This window comes from Hemiscyllium ocellatum (assembly GCF_020745735.1).
Source record: "Hemiscyllium ocellatum isolate sHemOce1 chromosome X unlocalized genomic scaffold, sHemOce1.pat.X.cur. SUPER_X_unloc_2, whole genome shotgun sequence".
Lineage (NCBI taxonomy): Eukaryota > Metazoa > Chordata > Chondrichthyes > Orectolobiformes > Hemiscylliidae > Hemiscyllium > Hemiscyllium ocellatum.
Genome location: NW_026867592.1, coordinates 56,686 through 76,501, shown reverse-complemented (window position 1 = coordinate 76,501; position 19,816 = coordinate 56,686). Strand labels below are relative to the sequence as shown.

General features: G+C 39.9%; 1 gene segment (V, D, J or C); it reads left to right on the top strand.

Moving 5' to 3' along the window:
* The first annotated feature begins 507 nt into the window (after positions 1-507).
* Positions 508-16,537, top strand: LOC132808933 (Ig heavy chain C region-like). The segment is given in 7 exon segments: positions 508-556; positions 688-1,008; positions 1,800-1,844; positions 10,881-11,180; positions 13,238-13,546; positions 15,381-15,686; positions 16,146-16,537. Coding segments are annotated over 7 exon segments (1,722 nt in total).
* The last annotated feature ends 3,279 nt before the right edge of the window (positions 16,538-19,816 follow it).

Genomic DNA, 19,816 nt, shown 5'->3' with positions numbered 1-19,816 from the left:
TTGTAGTGTGGCGGACACTTGGAGTGTCCAGTAAAAAGTATTGCCAGTTAATTATTTGGCTGATAATATCTTCGAACTTTAATTTTAGTTTTATTTACTATTAAATGCATGTTGGAACACAGGGAGATAACTTTCAATTGAATTTGTTTTGTTGTTTTAAACAAAATATCTGGAAAATTCATCTGAAAAATACTTCAAGCTGTTAAATTTCACTTTCCCCATTCAAAAAACACTTCCTAGCAGGCTAATCAGCAAAACATTTTCACAAGGTGTGTATATTTCCATGTTTAAGAATAACCTCGTGTAAACATGCGACAATTTTTAGGGCTGTGTAAGGTGATACAAGGATCCAGTCTCAGTCTCCAGCAGGAAACCAACAGGCAGAACATGTAAGCCTGCCCCTTCTACTGGCCATATAAATCCGGGTCACTGTGCTTTAGTTCAACACTCCTGGAGCTGGTTTGTTTAGAGAGCTCTTGACAGAACCGTTCTCCACAAGTTATCAGAATGATTAAGTCAACAATTTTTCTCAGTTTGCTACTGACGTTCTTATCATGTGAGTGTGTTTTTGTTCATGTCTCTCTTTGTTACTGTCTCAATGTTAGTCTGTCTCAGGAATGTAAAAGACTCAGGCATCGTTTCGTCAGCATTAATGCTCATGGGTTATTTTTGTTTTCATTTTTAAAGGTGTCCAGTCCGAGATTGTTTTAACTCAACCAAAAGCAGAAAGTGGCCATCCCGGAGCCACCCTGAAACTGACCTGTAAAACCAGCGGCTTCAATCTTGACAATACTTGGATGAGCTGGGTCCGTCAGGTTCCCGGACAGGGGCTGGAGTGGCTGCTTCAATACAAAAGTTCATCCAGCAATAACTATGCTCCAGCGATTAAGAATCGATTTACTGCGTCCAAAGACACATCAAACAACATCTTCGCGTTGGAGATGGAAAACCTGAAGATCGAAGACACCGCCATCTATTACTGTGCAAGATACTACTACAGTGGGTCACAGTGATGTGTACAGTGACATCCTCACACAAAAACCACTGACAAGGGTTTATTTCAAGCTGGCGATTATTACCATTGAAGGACCGAGAAAATAACGTGAGACCTAATTTGAATCCCATCCAGTATTGACTAGTTTGGACAAATTTATAAAATTATTCTACTTTCCTCATGTTGATGACCACATTAAATGCACGCTAAACTTGCAAAAGTATTCCGAGCTTTGAAAATACAGTGAATAGAAAAAGCTGAAATATTCCACTAAATCATTTTTAGAGGAGTCTGAATCACTTCTATCCAGGAATTGATGAAATTAAATATCTGCATTTTACAGTTTGCAGCTCGCTGTAATATTTGACACAATGTGTCTCATAGTGACATACTGGGGTGACACTGCAATTATGACCAATACAAAAACCCGTCCAGCCCCATTGCGTGAAACGAGTCAATGTTTACCTGTATAGACTATCTAAACTTGAATTTCGGTGTTAGTTCTGTGAGGTATTGTGCAATTATCACGGTTTAAATTGTAAATTAAATTTGTAAAATTGGTGATAATTACTGATGCACCAGTTGGTGATGTTTAGAATCACCTCATATCTGTGAAGTATAAAACATTATAATTATTTAGGAAGAATGATCAATATCCAACAGTGCAATTATAACGTGATGACGATTTATTGTGACTTCGTTTTGACAGTGTTTCCGAATATTTAAAATAACAGCAGGATTTCGTTTGTTTTTATGCAGAATTTGTTATTGTGTTACCCACTCCAGGGTATGGACCGCTGTGACTATCTTGGTTACTGGGGTCAAGGGACCATGGTGACGGTGACTTCAGGTAAGGACGTGAACTTTCTTAGGGTCTTTTTTTATTAACATTCTGCTCATGTGAATAATTACTGAATTAACTGAAACTCAGAGTCTGTGCTGAGCCTTGATTTGTTTCCGTTTGATTTATGTTAAAACTGACAATAGACTTACATTAAGTCTCAGAAAGTAATGAAAGTGGTGGTGATGGATTCAGATGCTCAGTGCATCTTTTGTTTTAATCAGATGTGCATTCTGTGTGGCTGGTTTGCATGACATACCTTAATCAGTGTGGTCTAAACAATGTTTAATGTCAGTAACACCCATTATCTGTGAGTTTTATTGTCGACAACAAATGCTAAGGACGTAAAGATGTACGAAATATTACCAGACAGGACCAATATATGCTAAAATATCATTATTGATTTATTCCCTGTGTACATAATGTTCTTACCAAGATTGCATTTTGTCATTTAATTTGTAAATTTTGTTGAGTGCAAGAACGTTAGATATTGCCATGAATTTTTCTTGCGGTGCCACATTTCATTCTTTTGATTGGATGCTGAATGTGTTTTATTTGCTTCTGTTGAAACGTTGATTGGGTTCTGACTTTGCTTTATTTGATTCTGTTGAATTGAGTTGATTCAACTTGTGGAATTGAACTGCGTTTTCATACTTTCAGTAATTGGTGTTTTCTATCAGTAAAAGAGATTGTCTCTTTTGTGAAGTTCTTTTTACTGAATCGTTTCTGCATTTGTTAAACTCGTGGCAATACTTTTTTTCTGACTGATTGAAAACACTATATCCGTTTGTAACTGTCTGAAGACCAACTTAAGGCAGAAACACGGAAGTGTTGGAAATTTAAAAAAAAGACGACTTTTTCGGGTATTTTTTTTAAATAAATACATCTCAGTTCTAATTGTAAACGAGTTAAAGTCTGTTTCGAGTAGCCTCATTCAAAATAAAATTTGGGTCTAAAATCTTAAACTGCCAAATGGATCAGATTTCGTAATTGAGACTAAATTATCATAACATTCAATTATAATGGAGCAATGTTTGTCCATTGAACTAATTTTATTTTGACCTGAAGGCGATTAATCAATAGATGCCTTCAGCTGCTCTACTGTGCACTGCACAAGATTGACATGTTCAGAAAAACTATGTGGGTTGATAATACATTGAGTTGTTGTCGAAAATCTTAAAGCTTTAAGTGTTGTTCAATAAGTTATCTCAGAACCATGGCAGCTGTTATGACTTTTTATTTCTATTTTTAATCATTCGCTTGTGTGATGGCGAGCAGCTTTGATGGATTACAATTTGAGATTTTTTTGTGAGGTTACATTATGTTCTTGGTTCTGTTGAAAATGTTTGCAGTAAAACAGTTTTGCTGCAAACACATCATTGATCCTCAGTGTTGTGATTTGGTAATCGTTATTCAGTTGAGGAGAGAATGTGATTAGGTAAAATTAAGTTTGTTATATTGGTAAAGCTGTTTTTAGTCTCTACATTGCTTTTGAAATATTTGCATGGTTGGTGACAGTGAACCGCTGCAGTTTCCACATTCAATGCCATCAGCATTGGAGTTGAACTTTCATAAAGCTAATATTAAGTGAAAGGCAAATCGCAAAGGGTTTGGAAATGAAGGGAAAACAGATACCTTAGGGCGCGATTTTTATTTGAAAGTAATAATTCAGGACTAATCTAATCCAATCCTTAAATTCCAAACACAGAACTCAACTTTCTATTTAGATTGCAAAGTCTGTCTTCAAATAGTTTGCAAGTCTCAAGAAATATAAATAGAATTTCAGAAATATTATGTTCTATTTTTTCTTGTTATTGAGCAAAAGTGTCATTACTGTGATATCATTAATGAAGAATTTTCTTTCATTTCCGCTGTACCCTACACACAAGTTTCCTTGCTAGTAAGATCATTGCTCCAAATGTTTCGATGCAGAGTAGATTGCTTTCACTGAATTGATCAGGTTTTCATTTTAACTTTAAATAATTAATTGTTGTACCTTTGCTTAAATTAGATTTACATGAATAATAATGTAACATTAACTGAGTGATTTAATCCACGCAGTGCTTTAGATGTTCCCAATCCGTGTGTTTTAAGTAAATAGATACATTTTGCAACAACATATCAACGGAATAGTCATCCATTCGGTAACAACTGCTGAAGTGGATAATGCCATCAAGACTAGATTTCGAATTAATTAAAATAATCCATCATCAACGCACCATGGGAACAAATGATACAAAATCGGAGATTTTAAGATTCCCTACAGTATTCCTTTCGGCCCAATAAGTCCAAATTGACCCTCCTCAAAACACCTGCCCAGGTACATTCACCCCGGGCAGTATCGGCAATTTAGCTTGGCCAATTCACCTAGCCTACCCATCTTTGGACTGTGGGAGGAAACGGGAGCATCCGCAAGAATCCCACCCAGACACGGGGGTATCTGCAAACTTCCCACAGACTGTTGCCCGAGGTGGGAGTTGAATCCGGATTCCGTAGCACTGTGAGGCAGCAGTGCTGACCACTGAGCCACCGTGCCACCCTTTTGTCTTTTATGCCTATGCTTTCCGACAGAAGAAGAATTCACATGTTTAGAGAAGACAGGAACTGGAGGGTAGTAGAGCACATTGCTTATTTAAACACTGAGAACAGAGTAATATTTACTTCAATTAATATACTGGTGCGATTTCTGTAATGTAACAATCTGAATGAGATTGCTCATATTAGTTGAGTATTGATGATCATTTATTTCGACATCAGTTAAAGCAGTGAATGCAGACAGAAACTGTTTTCAATTCATACACTTTCTTTTTTTTAAAAAAATCGTTCATTAGAAAGAGCGATCAAGGAAAATAACTTGCCATTACCAAGCACATCTGAGAGTAAATACTTGCCCTAATGTATCTATCAGATATGCATTTACACAATGGAATGCAGTATTGGGTTTGAGCAGTGTGTGCAAAATTTCCAAAGTTCAAGAAATATTTTAAGAATATGCAGAAATAATTTGGAGAATTTTCTATTTCCCTCGGAACTGTGCTTCAATTGGCGAAATGGTACACGTCAATAAGTTTCTTATTTACAATCACTATTGAGTTTATTAAATCAGTAGGGAATCTTACTTCATTGTGAAAACGTTCTGAGAAGCATTGATGCTTTCTCTCTGGCTAGTCCCTATCATGAAAGTTAAATTACAGTGAATACATTTGATGTGACGAATTGAGCAGATATATCTGTTCAGATCAGAACTGTTTTACGGTGTGTTCCCGTGTTATCTCGACCGAGTTGTCAGCTGTTCCTGACCAGTTGTAAATCGACCAGTTCAGACACCTGTGTCTCAGACAGTTCAATGTCATGTGGTGCTTCGAAACCACTTTTGTCTGCCAGAAGTTAGTCACCACAGAATTGAGAGACCTGACTGAAATGTTACAATCAGAATAAACACTTCAGTAACAAAAGTCAAGTTGTAAGACCCTGAAGTCAGTTGTTAGCAATGAAGGATATATCATTCAGTGAGACAGAGGGAAATATACTGTATATTTTCTTTGTGCCTCTCTTGTCCGTGACACATTTAGTGGCACAATGTAGAATCGAATTATTAAGAACTTATTGTCAGCATGTAATGTTACTGGTAGAGGTGATGTTACACTTCTAAAGACTCTAATCTATTTCAAGCTAAGCAGACCATCTGGTGCAGCAACATACACAGGGTAAGAGGAAGGGAGTTCTCAGTTGAAATCCAGTGACAGTAAATTTATGGCAGCGCAAATCCTAGTTTTATTCCTCTATAGTTCCCATAGAGCTTGAACAATTCAGAATTGCTATCAAATCATTCTTGGATAATTGTTGAAATGCTACTTTCATCGGGTAAGCATTTTGTAACAATCCCTGGTTGCTGAAATCCTGGGTTAATTATTAACAAATTTGAGCACTCTCAAACCGGTGGTCTGTGATGTGGGAGATTGTGTTCAGATCTGGTATAATGTAGTGGTAGTGTCTCTGTCTCTGAGACATATGTATTGTGTACATTTACAACGTGTTAGTGAGGAATGTAATACCATGTCTTATCCAGCTATTTCTGGGGAAAACACATTGAATTCTTTGAGTATTATTGGAAGTCCACTCACAGGGGCCTGTGAAATCGATTTAAAAGCTGTCCAGACTTGGGCCTCGGGTATTAGACAGAAGTTTGCGGTTTGCAGCCTTTTTCAAATCAATGTTCGTTCACAGGCTTTTAGGAATTGTTTGTTGAGTTAATAGTGTAATTCCTCAAAGAAATTCGGGATCTTGACTTGCTGTTCTATCAATACCATTTATAACTAAACCACAATTAATTATTTCCAAAGCATATTTGATGATATTAAGTCGGAGCAGTTTTCGTTTGTATCAAACCATTACTGTGACTGAATTTGACTGTTCAGTCCAGTGGGATTTTGGTTGAATCCAACACTTTGGTGGTAGCTTTTCAACTAGTCTTCAATGGATATCTCAGATCACCCAGTGCATCTTCTTATAGTGCTTTTCCAACAGAAGTCAGGTAAACTTAATCACTGTCTAACCCAATAGGTATAAGTTCTCGTGCGGGAGAATATGAAAACAATTTGCTGAAGAAGGATCACTGCACTTGAAATGTTAAGCTTCCTTTCTCTCCACAAGAGCTGCCAGACCTGCCGATTTTCTTCAGAGAATTCTGTTTTTATTTCGGATTTCTAGCATTCAAAGTTTGTTGTTTCATTTAAAAATGAAGCCCTTTTTAGGAAACAAGTTGTTCAGAGACAAAATATGTTTTACCAAATTGTGAATTTTCAGAAATATTTAATAGCAGGTCATCGTTGAAAGTGAATGATCTCATGTAGAGCCATAATTTCAGAAGAAACTGTATGATGAAGTAACAACCTGTTCCAGAGGGCAATGGCTGCTGTATAGAATTATTGAATCAGATTTAATGATTCAACTGCACATAACAGAGGGAGACACTATTTCTGAAAGGCATTTGTGTGAGTATGTAATGTGACAAATGAGGTTGTAATTAATTGCTCGTGAAAACAAGTTTTTAGTTTCTGACAATTTCCAACCCAATCATCCCAATCGTCAGATCCCTTTAATTGAACATTATATATCTTTATTCCAGGGAAGTATAAAGTATGATTGCCGTGCTAAAAATGAGGAAAGCTTCTTGTCCATTAAATGAGTAAGAAGTAGTTCACTGGAAATACAATCAAACGACACAAAGTGAAACTATTAAGCACGTCATCTTTGTGTGGACACACAGGCGCCAGAATCATCTTCACTTTTTCTAGTAGTTATTTGCATCTGTAGATAGGCGTGGAAATGTTAGGCATTTTACGTCTCCTTGAGGGATCAGTCGACTTTGGCCTCCTTCACTTTCTGACATTTGTGTGGTATTCACATTTTCACAGCTCTGTCAGGAAGCGAGTTCCATGGCTATGACCTAGAAAGAGTAAAGGGGCAATGAACGAATTGCAAGTCAAAATGTAGTGACGTTTGGAGGAACAGTCAACAGTCTTACCCACAGATGATAAGGTTGAATCCTTTTGTGTACTGTTTAACTAAAGAATGAACCTTTGGATTTCTCTGTCACAGAAAGGGGTTGAGGTCAAAACATCAAATGATTTCATGAAGGTGATAGTTTTTTCAAGTGTTGAAGGAAACAATAGGTATGTGGGGGAAAAAGGTGAACCATGTGCAATGTTGATTAAAAATTGTGAAACCATTAAATGGGGCATGGTTGTTTAGTTTGCACATGAAAGCAAAATTGTTTGTATAATTGACAATAAAGGTTATCTAAAAGTACAACGAGATCATGATCAGCTGGGCCAATGGGCAGAGGAGGGTACAAATAGAGTTCAGATTCAACTGAATATGACTCATTGTATTTTGGGAAGAGAAATCAGGTCACAACTTAAAATGAATGGTAGTGCACTGGGTTGTGATTCAGGAACATTGATCATTAAGAGTTAATTATATGGCAATGGATAGCTTTGTCGAACACAGTGACCTGAGGGATCAGATACATATATTGTTGAAAGTGGTTTCTCAAGTAGCTGGCGTGTTGAAGAATGTGTTTGTAAATTGTGTCCTCATTGCACAGAGCATTGAGTATAAAGGTTGGGATTTTGTGTTGCAACTGTACCTGACATTGGAATGAACTGCTGGAGGAAGTGACAAATGCAGATCCAGTTACAATATTTCCAATACATTTGGACAGGTGCAGGAACTGATTAGATCTGGATAGATATGGGTCAAATGAAACACAATGGAATTTGTTTAATTTGGGAACCTTGGTTGTCATGGTCGAGCTGGGCTGAAGGGCCTGTTTCTGTGTTATATGACTCTCTAAATCTCTGATTTAATGTGGAGTACGCTGAAAGTTGGAAGCTGCAGATCTAGTGAGAAGATAGGTTGGTGATGTGGTAGATTTTGAGCTGATAGGCCGTGAGATGTTGGGTGGCTGCTCAGTAAGCTTGCATGCACCTAGTCTGGCAGGCTGGCATCAAAGCAAATCATAATGGTCACAAGGAAATAACTTGGTCGCATTGTGCTTGGTTGGTGAGGGGTCGTTTGAGCAGCAATGCAGGGTGTCTCCCTGGTGCCAAGATGGTTAATTGAGTGGCCAGCAGGCTGCAGGGCTGGCTAGTTGAGAGCTGAGGAGGATGCGGGGCTGGTTAGTTGGAGGTGGGCAGGGTGCCAGGCCAATTTGTTGAGAGGTCAACAGTGTGCAAGGCTGGTCGGTTGTGATGTGGGGAGGGAGTCAGGTTGGTTATTTGAGTGATAAACAGGTGTCAGACTGGTTAGTTCAGACATTGGCAGGACATCAGACTGGTTAGTTGAGAGATGTGCAGACTGTCGGGCTGGTTAGTTAAGAGGTTGGCAGGGTGTCAGACTGGTTAATCGAGAGGATGGCAGGGTCTCAGACTGGTTATTTAAGAGGTGGGCAGTGTGTTGGACTGGTTAGTTGAGAGGTGAGCAGTCTGTCGGGTTGGTTAATTGAGAGGAGGCAGTGTGGCTCCTTGGTTAGCTAAGACTTGGGCAGCGTGTCAAGCTAGTTAGTTGAGAATTTGGCAGGGTGTTGAACTGGTTAGTTGAGATCTTAGAAGTGAGTCAGATTAGCTAGTTTAGAGGTTGTCAAGGTGTCAGACTCTCTAGCTGAAAGCTGGGCAGGCTGCCGGGTTGGTTAGTTAAGAGGTGGGCAGGGTGTCGGGAAGGTTAGTTGATCGGCTGGGCTGTTTTGGGGACACAAGGGCGCTGTACTGATGTGGCAAGTGGATATGATGTCAAAATGTAAAGCTTGGAGTGTGACGTAGGGCAGATGGGAACAGAGCTAGGATGCAGTGTGGAAAAAATTTACTGCATCCGCTGCACCCGATGTGGCCTCCTCTATATTGGGGAGACTGGCCGCCTACTCACGGAACGTTTCAGGTAACACCTCTGGGACACCCGGACCAACCAACCCAACCACCCCGTGGCTCAACACTCCAACTCCCCCTCCAACTCCACCAAGGACATGCAGGTCCTTGGACTCCTCCCCCGCCAGACCATAGCAACACGACGGCTGGAGGAAGAGCACCTCATCTTCCGCCTAGGAACCCTCCAACCACAAGGGATGAACTCAGATTTCTCCAGTTTCCTCATTTCCCCTCCCCCCACCTTGTCTCAGTCCGAACCCTCGAACTCAGCACCACCTTCCTAACCTGCAATCTTCTTCCTGACCTCTCCACCCCCACCCCCACTCAGGCCTGTCACCGTCTCCTTGACCTCCTTCCACTTATCGCGTTTCCAACGCCCCTCCACCAAGTCCCACCTCCCTACTTTTTTATCTTAGCCTGCTTGGTACATTCTCCTCATTCCTGAAGAAGGGCTCATGTCCGAAACGTCGACTCCCCTGCTCCTTGGATGCTGCCTGACCTGCTGCGCTTTTCCAGCAACACATTTTCAGCTAGGGTGCAATGTGCACAGGTTGACTTGGGTGAGATGAGAGGTCAGTGGTGAAGGTCTGAGGTCATATCTGGGGAAGTGGCATCCTGTCAGGGGCTGTGAAAAGTCTGGTGTCAGGACTAGATTCACCACGAACCAGATGCAGTGTAGCAGGAGTGGAATTGAGTGAAAGGAATCGAGATTACATTCTCGTCTGGAATATGGATTGCCTTGAATGTGTGTTATCTCTTGTGATGAGGCTCGAGTGTTCCGAGGGTGAATGAGCGTGTAACAGTGTAGGGGTTGTCAATGTGAGTGAAAATTGAGGTTGAGACAGAGAGTCAGAGCGGTGGTTAGTCTGAGAGATTAGAGTTTTACCATGAACTGCTTGTAAGTTTGATAGTTATTGAAGTAAAAGAGTACTTGTTCATTTCTCAAATCATTTTCACGTAAATGCTCAGTTCAGCTAGCTGTCACACTCCAAAGTCTCTGAACCTTAATGGTCCTCTATGTTTCAGAGTCCTTCAGAATTCAGATAATTGTGAAGTCGATCATTGAGCTTCCAGATAATGAGCATGATATCAGCTGTGACAGACATTCTCTCAGTCCCAGTGCCCTGCAACTGCCTTCTTTAGAGAGAGTAGATTCTGATTGACATTGATAAGCGACGAAGGGATACTGGACTCGAAACGTTCACTCTGGTTTCTCTCCACAGATGCTGCCAGTTGTTGGGTTTCTCCAGTAACTTCAGTTTTCATTTCCAATTCCAACTTCCACGTTTTCTTGGTTTGCATTTTGTGAAACGTCTCTGCTCGTCACCTGCAATCCAATGAAAGTGTTAGTTGATGAGATTTTCTAACAGTTACTTTTTGTGGGATCAGAGTGTTCTTATTTCTAAGTTATATAGTCATTGTCAAGGTCGAGGGCATGTTTCTGAAGAGGGAACCAATAGGTGATGATCAACGACTGATTGGAAGCAAAATTACACTCAAAGTATGCTGAAGATTTTAGCAGGAACACACTGGTATACATTTACAGCTGAGGAAACATTTGGGGAACCAATAAGGTCGAATTAACAGAAACTGACTTGCTCAATTGTTCATTCTATCCTAGAGACTGTATCTCCTCCCACACTTTATGGACTTGTCTCCTCCTGTCAGCAACACAATGCTGACGGTTCTGTGATCTTTGGTTGTTTGGCCATGGACTATTCCCCTGACGTTACCAACGTGACTTGGAAGAAAGGTGGGGAGACAATCACGACTGCATTGAAGACTTATCCATCCGTGAGAAACAAGAAGGGAACTTACACCCTGAGCAGCCAGTTAACCCTGCCTGAGTCTGAAGCAGATTGCAGCAACATCTCCTGTGAGGTTCAACACAGCGGGTCAAAGCAGAGCACTGGAATGCCATGTAAGTCTTGTGGGAACTGAGGTGAACAGCACATCTGTAGTTAACATTAATAGGTCATCAGTTATAATACATTTGACATAGTCATAGAGATGTAAAGCACAGGAAAAGTTCGTTCGGCCCATCCAGTCCAAACCAATCAATAACAGCCCCCTAAGTATTCCAGTTCAATATGTCCACAATTGATCCATTGCTTTGTGTGACTTGGCATTTCTTATTTGCATCTAAATATTTCTCACATATTATGCGGGGCTCAGCCTCAACATGACTTACTGGCACTGAGCTGCAGACTCACACCGTCTGTGTGATTTTGTTTTCCCCGATATCCTCCTGTCCTCACCTTAACCCTATGCCCTTGAGACGTTGTTCCATCCATTAAGGGGAAAGGTTTTGTTCTGTTTACTCTGTGTATGTCTACCATAATTCCAGACATCACAATAATCTTCTCTCTCAACCTTCTCTGCTCCGAGGAAAACCCCAATTTGGTTCATCACATTTCATAATTAAAAACTTCCAGCCCAGAAAAATCCTGGAAAATCTCAGCAATGCTGCCTTCTGTCTAATCACATTCCTTCCATAACATGCAGTCCTATACTACACACGATGCTTCATGTCTGGCTTAACCATTGTTTCATTAATTTCCAGTATCATCTCCCAACACCTAAAGTTAATGTCTTGGCTCATAAAAGCAAATACGCTTCACACATTCTTAGCCGATTTATCCACCTGCCGCTATACTACGAGGGATCGATGGGCATGCAATCCTTTTCAGGGTTCCACCATTCAAAACATAATACCTCATAGTTTCTTCTGACCAAGTGCATCACCTTACACTTATCCAGAATGATTTCAATTTGCCATTTCTCAGCGCAAGTGGCCAACCCTTCTGTATCTTGCTGCAATCTAAAGCTACCATGCTGACTACTTGCCAACACGGCAATTTTCGCTTTATCTGTGAACTTACTAGCCAAATCTCCTGCAGTATATTCTAAATCATTTTTACATAATAGAGGCATCAATAAATCAACACTGAATCCTGCAGAACACCACTAGACATATACTTCCAACCACACAAACATCCTATGACCATTATCCTCTGCACTTCACAACTCAGGATTCAGTTCGTCAAATTGACTTGATCTCAACTGGCTCTGATCTTTACTATCATCTGGATATCGACATATTTCTTCGAAAACTACCATCAAATTGCTCAGACATGATTTCCCGTCACAATCGTGCTGAGAATTGTTGATTAATCTTGCAGATGAAGGTTAATTCCCCTCTCCATAGTTACAATGTCTTCCCTACCATTGAGGCTAGCCTGAGCCGAGCCTGTGGTTTCATTGTTTTTCCCTTCATCCGTCCTGCATAACAATACCACACTGGCAGTTTTGCCATATCCCCTGTGGCCAGGAATTGTAAATTATTGCCAGAGACACACTATTTCATCCTTTGCCTGCACGCATTTTATCTGCCCTAAAATATAACTATTTTCATCCAGCAAGACAGCATATCACATCATCTGTTCTAATTCCTGAAAAAAAACATCACAACACTTCTCTATGTTTTCTATATCCAATATTCCCTCACACTGGTGAACATCAACAATCTTTCCCTCCCTTCTACATCTTTCCCTGTCTCGCTTGAAGGCATTATATTTGGAATATTGAACTGTCACTTATGCCCCTCTCTCAACATGTCTCCACGATATCAACACTTCCTCCTTTATGCCGTTAACTCATCTGCCTTGTTTATCATACTCGTTTCATTGAAATGAATACCATCCAACCTTACTATCTCACCCTCTGATTTAACTGACCTATCATTTCTGTGCCTCTTGACTTCCTTGCTGTGACCTCTAATTTTAGCATTACATTATCATTATCACATCGTCATGCCAATTGTATTGTGTTGATCTCAGCTTCTATTGCACTCTGCACAATTATGATGCTTTTAGTATCAAGGTTAGTATCTATTAACCATACTAACTTTGTTATAATAGAACTGAATGTATTTGTTATCAAATTTGTCAGATAATTTATACAATGTTTTTCATGAAGGTTCACGTCTCCAGCCAACTCTCCTTCTCACCGTGAGTCCCAGTGAAGAAATCGCAAGCAGCAAGTTTGCAACCATCGTCTGTTCAATCACTGATTTCCATCCAAAGGAAATCTCCGTGACATGGTTGAAAAATGGCCAATCCGTGGATTCTGTTGTCTTCACGTCTCCTGTGTGTGAGGCGAATGGGAACTTCTCGGTGATGAGTCGGCTGACAGTCCCTTATGGTGAATGGTTCAACAGCGCAGTGTATACCTGCCAGGTCACTCATGGAGAGAGCACTCAAAGTCAAAACATCACCACACCCCAGGGTAAGGCATACATACAAGAGTTCTGAACTACGATGTGAATCAGATACACACATTTATCAAACTGAGTGAACAGCACTAAGGTGTGCAGCATCCCATTCACAAACGTGTCAAGTATTTCAGTTTGAGTGTTAGTTTAGCATTGCTCATAATTCAACATTATGTCAAATCAGAAACGCATGTTTCCCTCCATATTGAAGACATATAGACAGTGAGCTGGATTAACAGTTTTTTTTTAAAGTAGTATATTGGCTGACCACACTTGGAGAGGCAGTTAGAGTGCCTGGTGACTTCCTTAAGGATAAAGGGGTTGGGGGTGGGGGAGGGGTGCGTTTCTTGTGGGGAGACCGGGTAACAGAGTCAGAGAGATATTTCTTTGAAAGTTAGATCATAGTAAGAGACCGAGATTGGGTGAACATGGAGTGAATGTTTTTGCCCAATAGGCTAGAATAGGACACGAGGGCATATCCTCGGAGTCAAAGGATGCACCATTTGGAACTGAGATGGGGAAGAATTTCTTCAGCCAGTGGGTGGTGTATGTGTGGAATTTGTTGCTGCAGAGTGTTATGGAGACCAAGTCAGTGACTGTACTTAAGATGGCAATAGAGAGGTTAGTACATGGAGAAGGCTGGAGAATGGGGTGGAGAAACATATCAGTCACGATCGAATGGTAGGGCAGACTCGATTGGCCGAATTGCCTCATTCTGCTCCTATATCTTACTATCTTGTGGTCTCAAAATAACATGGTAAAATATGCAGCGAGCCTTTTTCAAAATAAATCAAAATGTGTTCAATGCTTCATTTCCTGCTCAGGAATGACCTGTTGGCCTTAGGCATTGTGCACCATAGATTTAATCTGGTATTGAGCTCTTCAACTTCATTCATGGGACCAGGCCACAGACCAAGTTGGTATCACATTTGATTAATCTGGATAAACATGACCTAATTGAGCCTCTTTAAGATACTCTCTGCAATTAGTGAATGTGGCTGGAGAATATATTCTAGTGGGAAGGCTACAGTAGGGATGAACAAGCTAGGAATTTAGTCAGGCTGATTGAGCCCAGTGTGAGAATGGAGATGTTCACACAGTGAGCAGTGGAAGTCTGATTAATGCTCGCGCAAATTTCCATCAATTTGGTAGAATAATTTAAGACACTCGTATTTGTTTAGTTTTGTTCTACTAAGAAATTCGCTGTTTTGTTTTTAGATCTACTCCAAATTTGATAGGAATAATAATATCTCATGGTATGTTTTAGGAATGATCTCACACCAATAATCCAAATTATTTTCAATAACATTAAACGTATTGAATAGAATTTCTGTGACTGATCACTGCCCCTTTAACACCTTATATCCTCTGCAAATGCATGAGACCAAAGACAATAATTATGATTAATTACAGTTTCCCCAAAACTGGGGATGTAATTTGGCATTCAGAATGCTCAGCAGCATTTGCAAGTAAGTTTCATGAACATAGAAATTAAGTCGTTATATTCAGATTACTCTTGTCACAAGTATCAATGGATGGTCTTAAGTGAGAGAAGAACTCTGGAAGGAAGGTAATTCCATGTGTTACGACATGATATCTTTGATTTTACTTTTTCACAGGTTTCACTTGTTACAAAGCCAGTGTTCTTTATGAATGATTATGCGGGGCATGTTATAGATAATAACAAATGTTTTCACAAATCAAAATATATAAACAACAGGAACCATAATAGTTGGAAGTTGCCATGTTAAAGGTGGTTTCTTCACTTCATGTGGGAATAGCCTGAAGAGTTGGTGTTTTGATCCTAAAGATGCATTTTTCATTGACTTACTTTCTGTTTCAAAGCAGTTAGTGACTGCCACGATTACACAGTTAAAATCCTACCACCGCCAGTAGAACAGGTCTTACTGGAGGCGACGGTGACATTAACCTGTGTTGTGTCCAATCTTCCTTCTGGAGTCAATGTCACCTGGATACAAGAAAAGAAGACTCTGAAATCAGAGATTGCTGACCGGCCTGGAGAAGATCCCGACAGCGTGATCAGCAAGTTAAGCATTTCTACTGAAACCTGGCTGAGTCACGTTAGTTTTGAATGTGTGGTGAACCATCCGTATCTACCGACTCCTCTGAGAGACTCCATCCACAAGAAAAATGGTGAGTGGTGAGATGAAAGAACAAAGTATTCCATGTGTAATCTCGATCCAGTTACATTCATGGCATGCTTTGGTCGGCTTCAAATAACGTTGGGAGCATTAAAGATGTGTCTGATGGCAGAATAGCTAAATATCTTATTGAGAACAAAATGGACCAAAGGTCGGTCTTTTATGATTATAAGTCAAATGAAGTAGGAAGAAGCTTGGTTTGTGTTTTTAACAACAGCAACGACAAATGGACAGGATGTCTGAGTTGTGGGTTAGAAACATGGAGGTGACTTTCGAATTAAACTCTTTCCTCTTAATGAATAGAATGGATATCATTCTGCTCGTTTAGAAAATGAGAGTGTATAAAACCCAAATTTAAAAACAAAACTGGCATATTTTAATATGTGGTGAAGTTGCAATATTGGTTCTGGATTTTTATAGTTGATTTAAATTTGTTTCAAATATTCTGCAGGAGAAAAGCTACTGGAGCCATCAGTGTCTATCCTACTGCCACCAACAGAAGACGTTTCCACTCAGAGGTTTCTCTCCCTCACCTGTTTAGTGAAAGGTTTCTACCCCCGAGAGATCTTCGTCAAGTGGACAAACAATGACAAGCCAGTGAATCCCAGTAACTACAAGAACACCGAGGTGATGGCGGAGAGCGAGAACACTTCCTTCTTCACGTACAGCCTGTTATCCATTACAGCAGAGGAGTGGGCCAGCGGTGCTTCTTACTCCTGTGTGGTGGGACATGAAGCGATTCCATTGAAGATCATCAACAGAACAGTCGATAAATCCAGCGGTAAACCGAGTTTTGTGAACATTTCACTTGCATTGATGGACACTATTAATTCATGTCAATAAAAATCTCAAAGTTGCTTTTAATGATTCAACAGAAGTAATAAAGCGTTTTCCTCCAATTGTGATTTAAACATACAACCGTTTAATTAATTGTGTTTCCTACTTTTACTTATAGTCCACCTGTAAAGTTAAGTTGGAATATTAACAGGTCTGGGACTCGAGTCTTGTGCAGTTAATGTTCCCTGCTCAGACAAACCTAGGATCAGAAGCAGACTAAAGCTCACTCATTGTCGGATTCTGCAAAGTACCTTATTCATCTAAAATCCCAGTGAAATGAAATCTGAAAATGCCCAATTTCTGCCAAGTGAACACCACGAATTTTGAACTTTGTTTTCCTGATTCCCCGATTGCACATTCTCACAAAATTCATGTCGGTTTTAAACTGCCACAATGCACCAGTTGCAATCTTAAGAGACGTTTGGAATTAGTTTTGATTGGAAAATACTAATTGCAACGAGTGCAGAGTAAGTTGAATATAACACATGTTTCTGTGGAACGAGGGATCTTGTACCAGTGCAGTGGTTGACAGAATGCATCTTCATTTCCACACCAAAGAGACCCGAAAGGAAGGTTATTGTTGTTGAGTCGAGGTAGGGGGAGAGGGGAATTATTAATGGTCTGTACTCTTACTCACTCTGCAGAGTTTCAGGATAGAATTCCTCTGTAATGTAACCCAGTTGCTGACAGGAACAATCCGCTTCTTGTTCACTGTCTGAAGATTCCATGTTTCCATGCAAAATAATACCTTTGTGTCTGCCGAACTCGATTGACCCTATTAATAGTTTGTTAACATTGACTCCCCTTAATCCAAAACTGGTATTTACATCATCCCAGTTTGAAGTCCATAGTATTCTCTCAGTTTTCTGGTGCACATGGGATAAATTCCGATATTGGAACATCTGACATAATTTTGCTTCACGTACTGAACATTTGTAGATATTTTGTAATCAGCATGTTCAGAAATGCAATTCTGCATATCTGGAGTAGTGTGGATTTGAGCTCAGATGACTTGTCTCAGAGACAGAAGTTCTTTCGCTGTAACAAAAGAGTTGCTCACATCGAGGGCCGAAGGGTCTGTTCTGCGCTGTATTGTTATATGTTATATGGGGAGCCACGACAATCAGAAATGTTCCTGACAACATCAGGGTCAGATATAAATGTTGACAGTCCATAAAAACTGGAACAATAATGCAAACTACAGTCTAGTATAAGAGCTGAAACTGTTGCAGAGAAATGCTCACAAATATACACGTAAAAACACATACACAGTCTCTCACCTAAAGAGACATGCTTATGCACACACATAAACGTGCACACAAATGAACTGTCACACACTCTTGCATACACAGAGCCACACATGCAAATGGTACTTGAACACTCATCTAAGCTCCCACAAACACGCACATACACAGAAAGAATAAAATCTGATTGAAGATTTGTAGCTCGGGTATCCGTTGTTGTGGTTCTGCTCGCCGAGCTGGAAGTTTTTGCTGCAAACGTTTCGTTCCCTGGCTAGGGAACATCATCAATGCTGTTGGAGCCTCGTGTGAAGCGCTGCTTTGATGTTTCTTCCGGTATTTATATTGGTTTGTTCTTGCCGCTTCCGGGTGTCAGTTTCAGCTGCAGTGATTTGTATGTGGGGTCCAGGTCGATGTGTCTGTTGATGGATGTTCTTGCCGTTTCCAGGTGTCAGTTTCAGCTGAAACTGACACCCGGAAACGGCAAGAACATCCATCAACAGACACATCGACCTGGACCCCACATACAAATCACTGCAGCTGTAACTGACACCCGGAAGCGGCAAGAACAAACCAATATAAATACCGGAAGAAACATCAAAGCAGCGCTTCACACGAGGCTCCAACAGCACTGATGATGTTCCCTAGCCAGGGAACGAAACGTTTGTAGCAAAAACTTCCAGCTCGGCGAGCAGAACCACAACAAGAAAGAATAACACGTGCACAAGTGAACAAGGATATCCACACACATTACAAAAAGCATATATGCACATTAATACACAAATTGACATGACTGCATTTCTATTCATGCAGCATAAAGCTGACAGACACACATTCATACGCACACAGATACAACATCTGAAAAATGTCCTCCCATATGTAAACTCACACAGGCACATATGAGCACAGGGTTAGACATTAATATTATTATTTTTTACTTTTCATGATCACAAGCATATGATTGCAGAGGCAGCTTAATTTATTTTTAAACCACTTTGATCAGCACTTACACATGGTCTCACACACACACATAAATTCAGAGTCTCACATGCAAGTCATGGGACGTTTATTAAACAAGGAGAATGGCACAAGCATCAGCAAACATCCACACATAATAACACAAACAAGCACATCAGGCAATGGTTTAGGATAGATTGCCACACAAACAGAGATCATCATGCAAAGATAAACATCCACCAAACATGACGTTGCATTCTCACATTTATTGCGCACAAACATGAAAATAACCTAATGTAGTAGGACCTGAAATAGACAGATCCTGCTGTCTATTGGTAGGATGGCACTAACGAAAACTAAACACGCACAAGAACATTAAAAGATAAACATAGGCGTCAATGAAGTGCCATTTTAGCATGATGATACATACACATTGTGAAGGGAACAAGATTTACATACAAAATACACGTGAGCACATCAGCAGTGAAGAATATGTGTATGTTTATTCATGCAACACTTCAAAATGCAAGTGTAAAGTAAGAGATACGCATTTCCAATCCATAAACACAAGGAAAAATATACACAACAAACAGTAGAAAATATAGATTAAGAGAGACATGGACAAAAACTTATTCCTAAATATGCAGATCCTACAAATAAAAATATGAAGCAATGTTTTTACTGTAGGTGAAGTTTGCATTCATGATTTGCCAAGCAATTGGTCACCAAGATAGCATGAAGATGAGAACCACATTTGAACCTTTATCCAGTGATGGACAAAATTTTGAACTAAACTGCGGTCACAGCCCATATTTAAAATATAACGATAAAATTAAAATATTTGTTCTCTTTAAGTATTCCTCAAATGATAATATTCTTCAATAATAGATTAAAGTGCAAAGTAATTCAAAGTGTTCTGGCACGGACAGTAAGGAAAAATGTGCAGTTAGTATTAGTAATTTCTTGATGAGAGTCAATAATGCATTAATACATGCAGATAGAGAAACTTGAGAAACACTTGACTGCCTAAAGAAGATGTAAAGGTCTCTAATTACAATACTTAGGTGCAGATCAGTCAGGATCAATA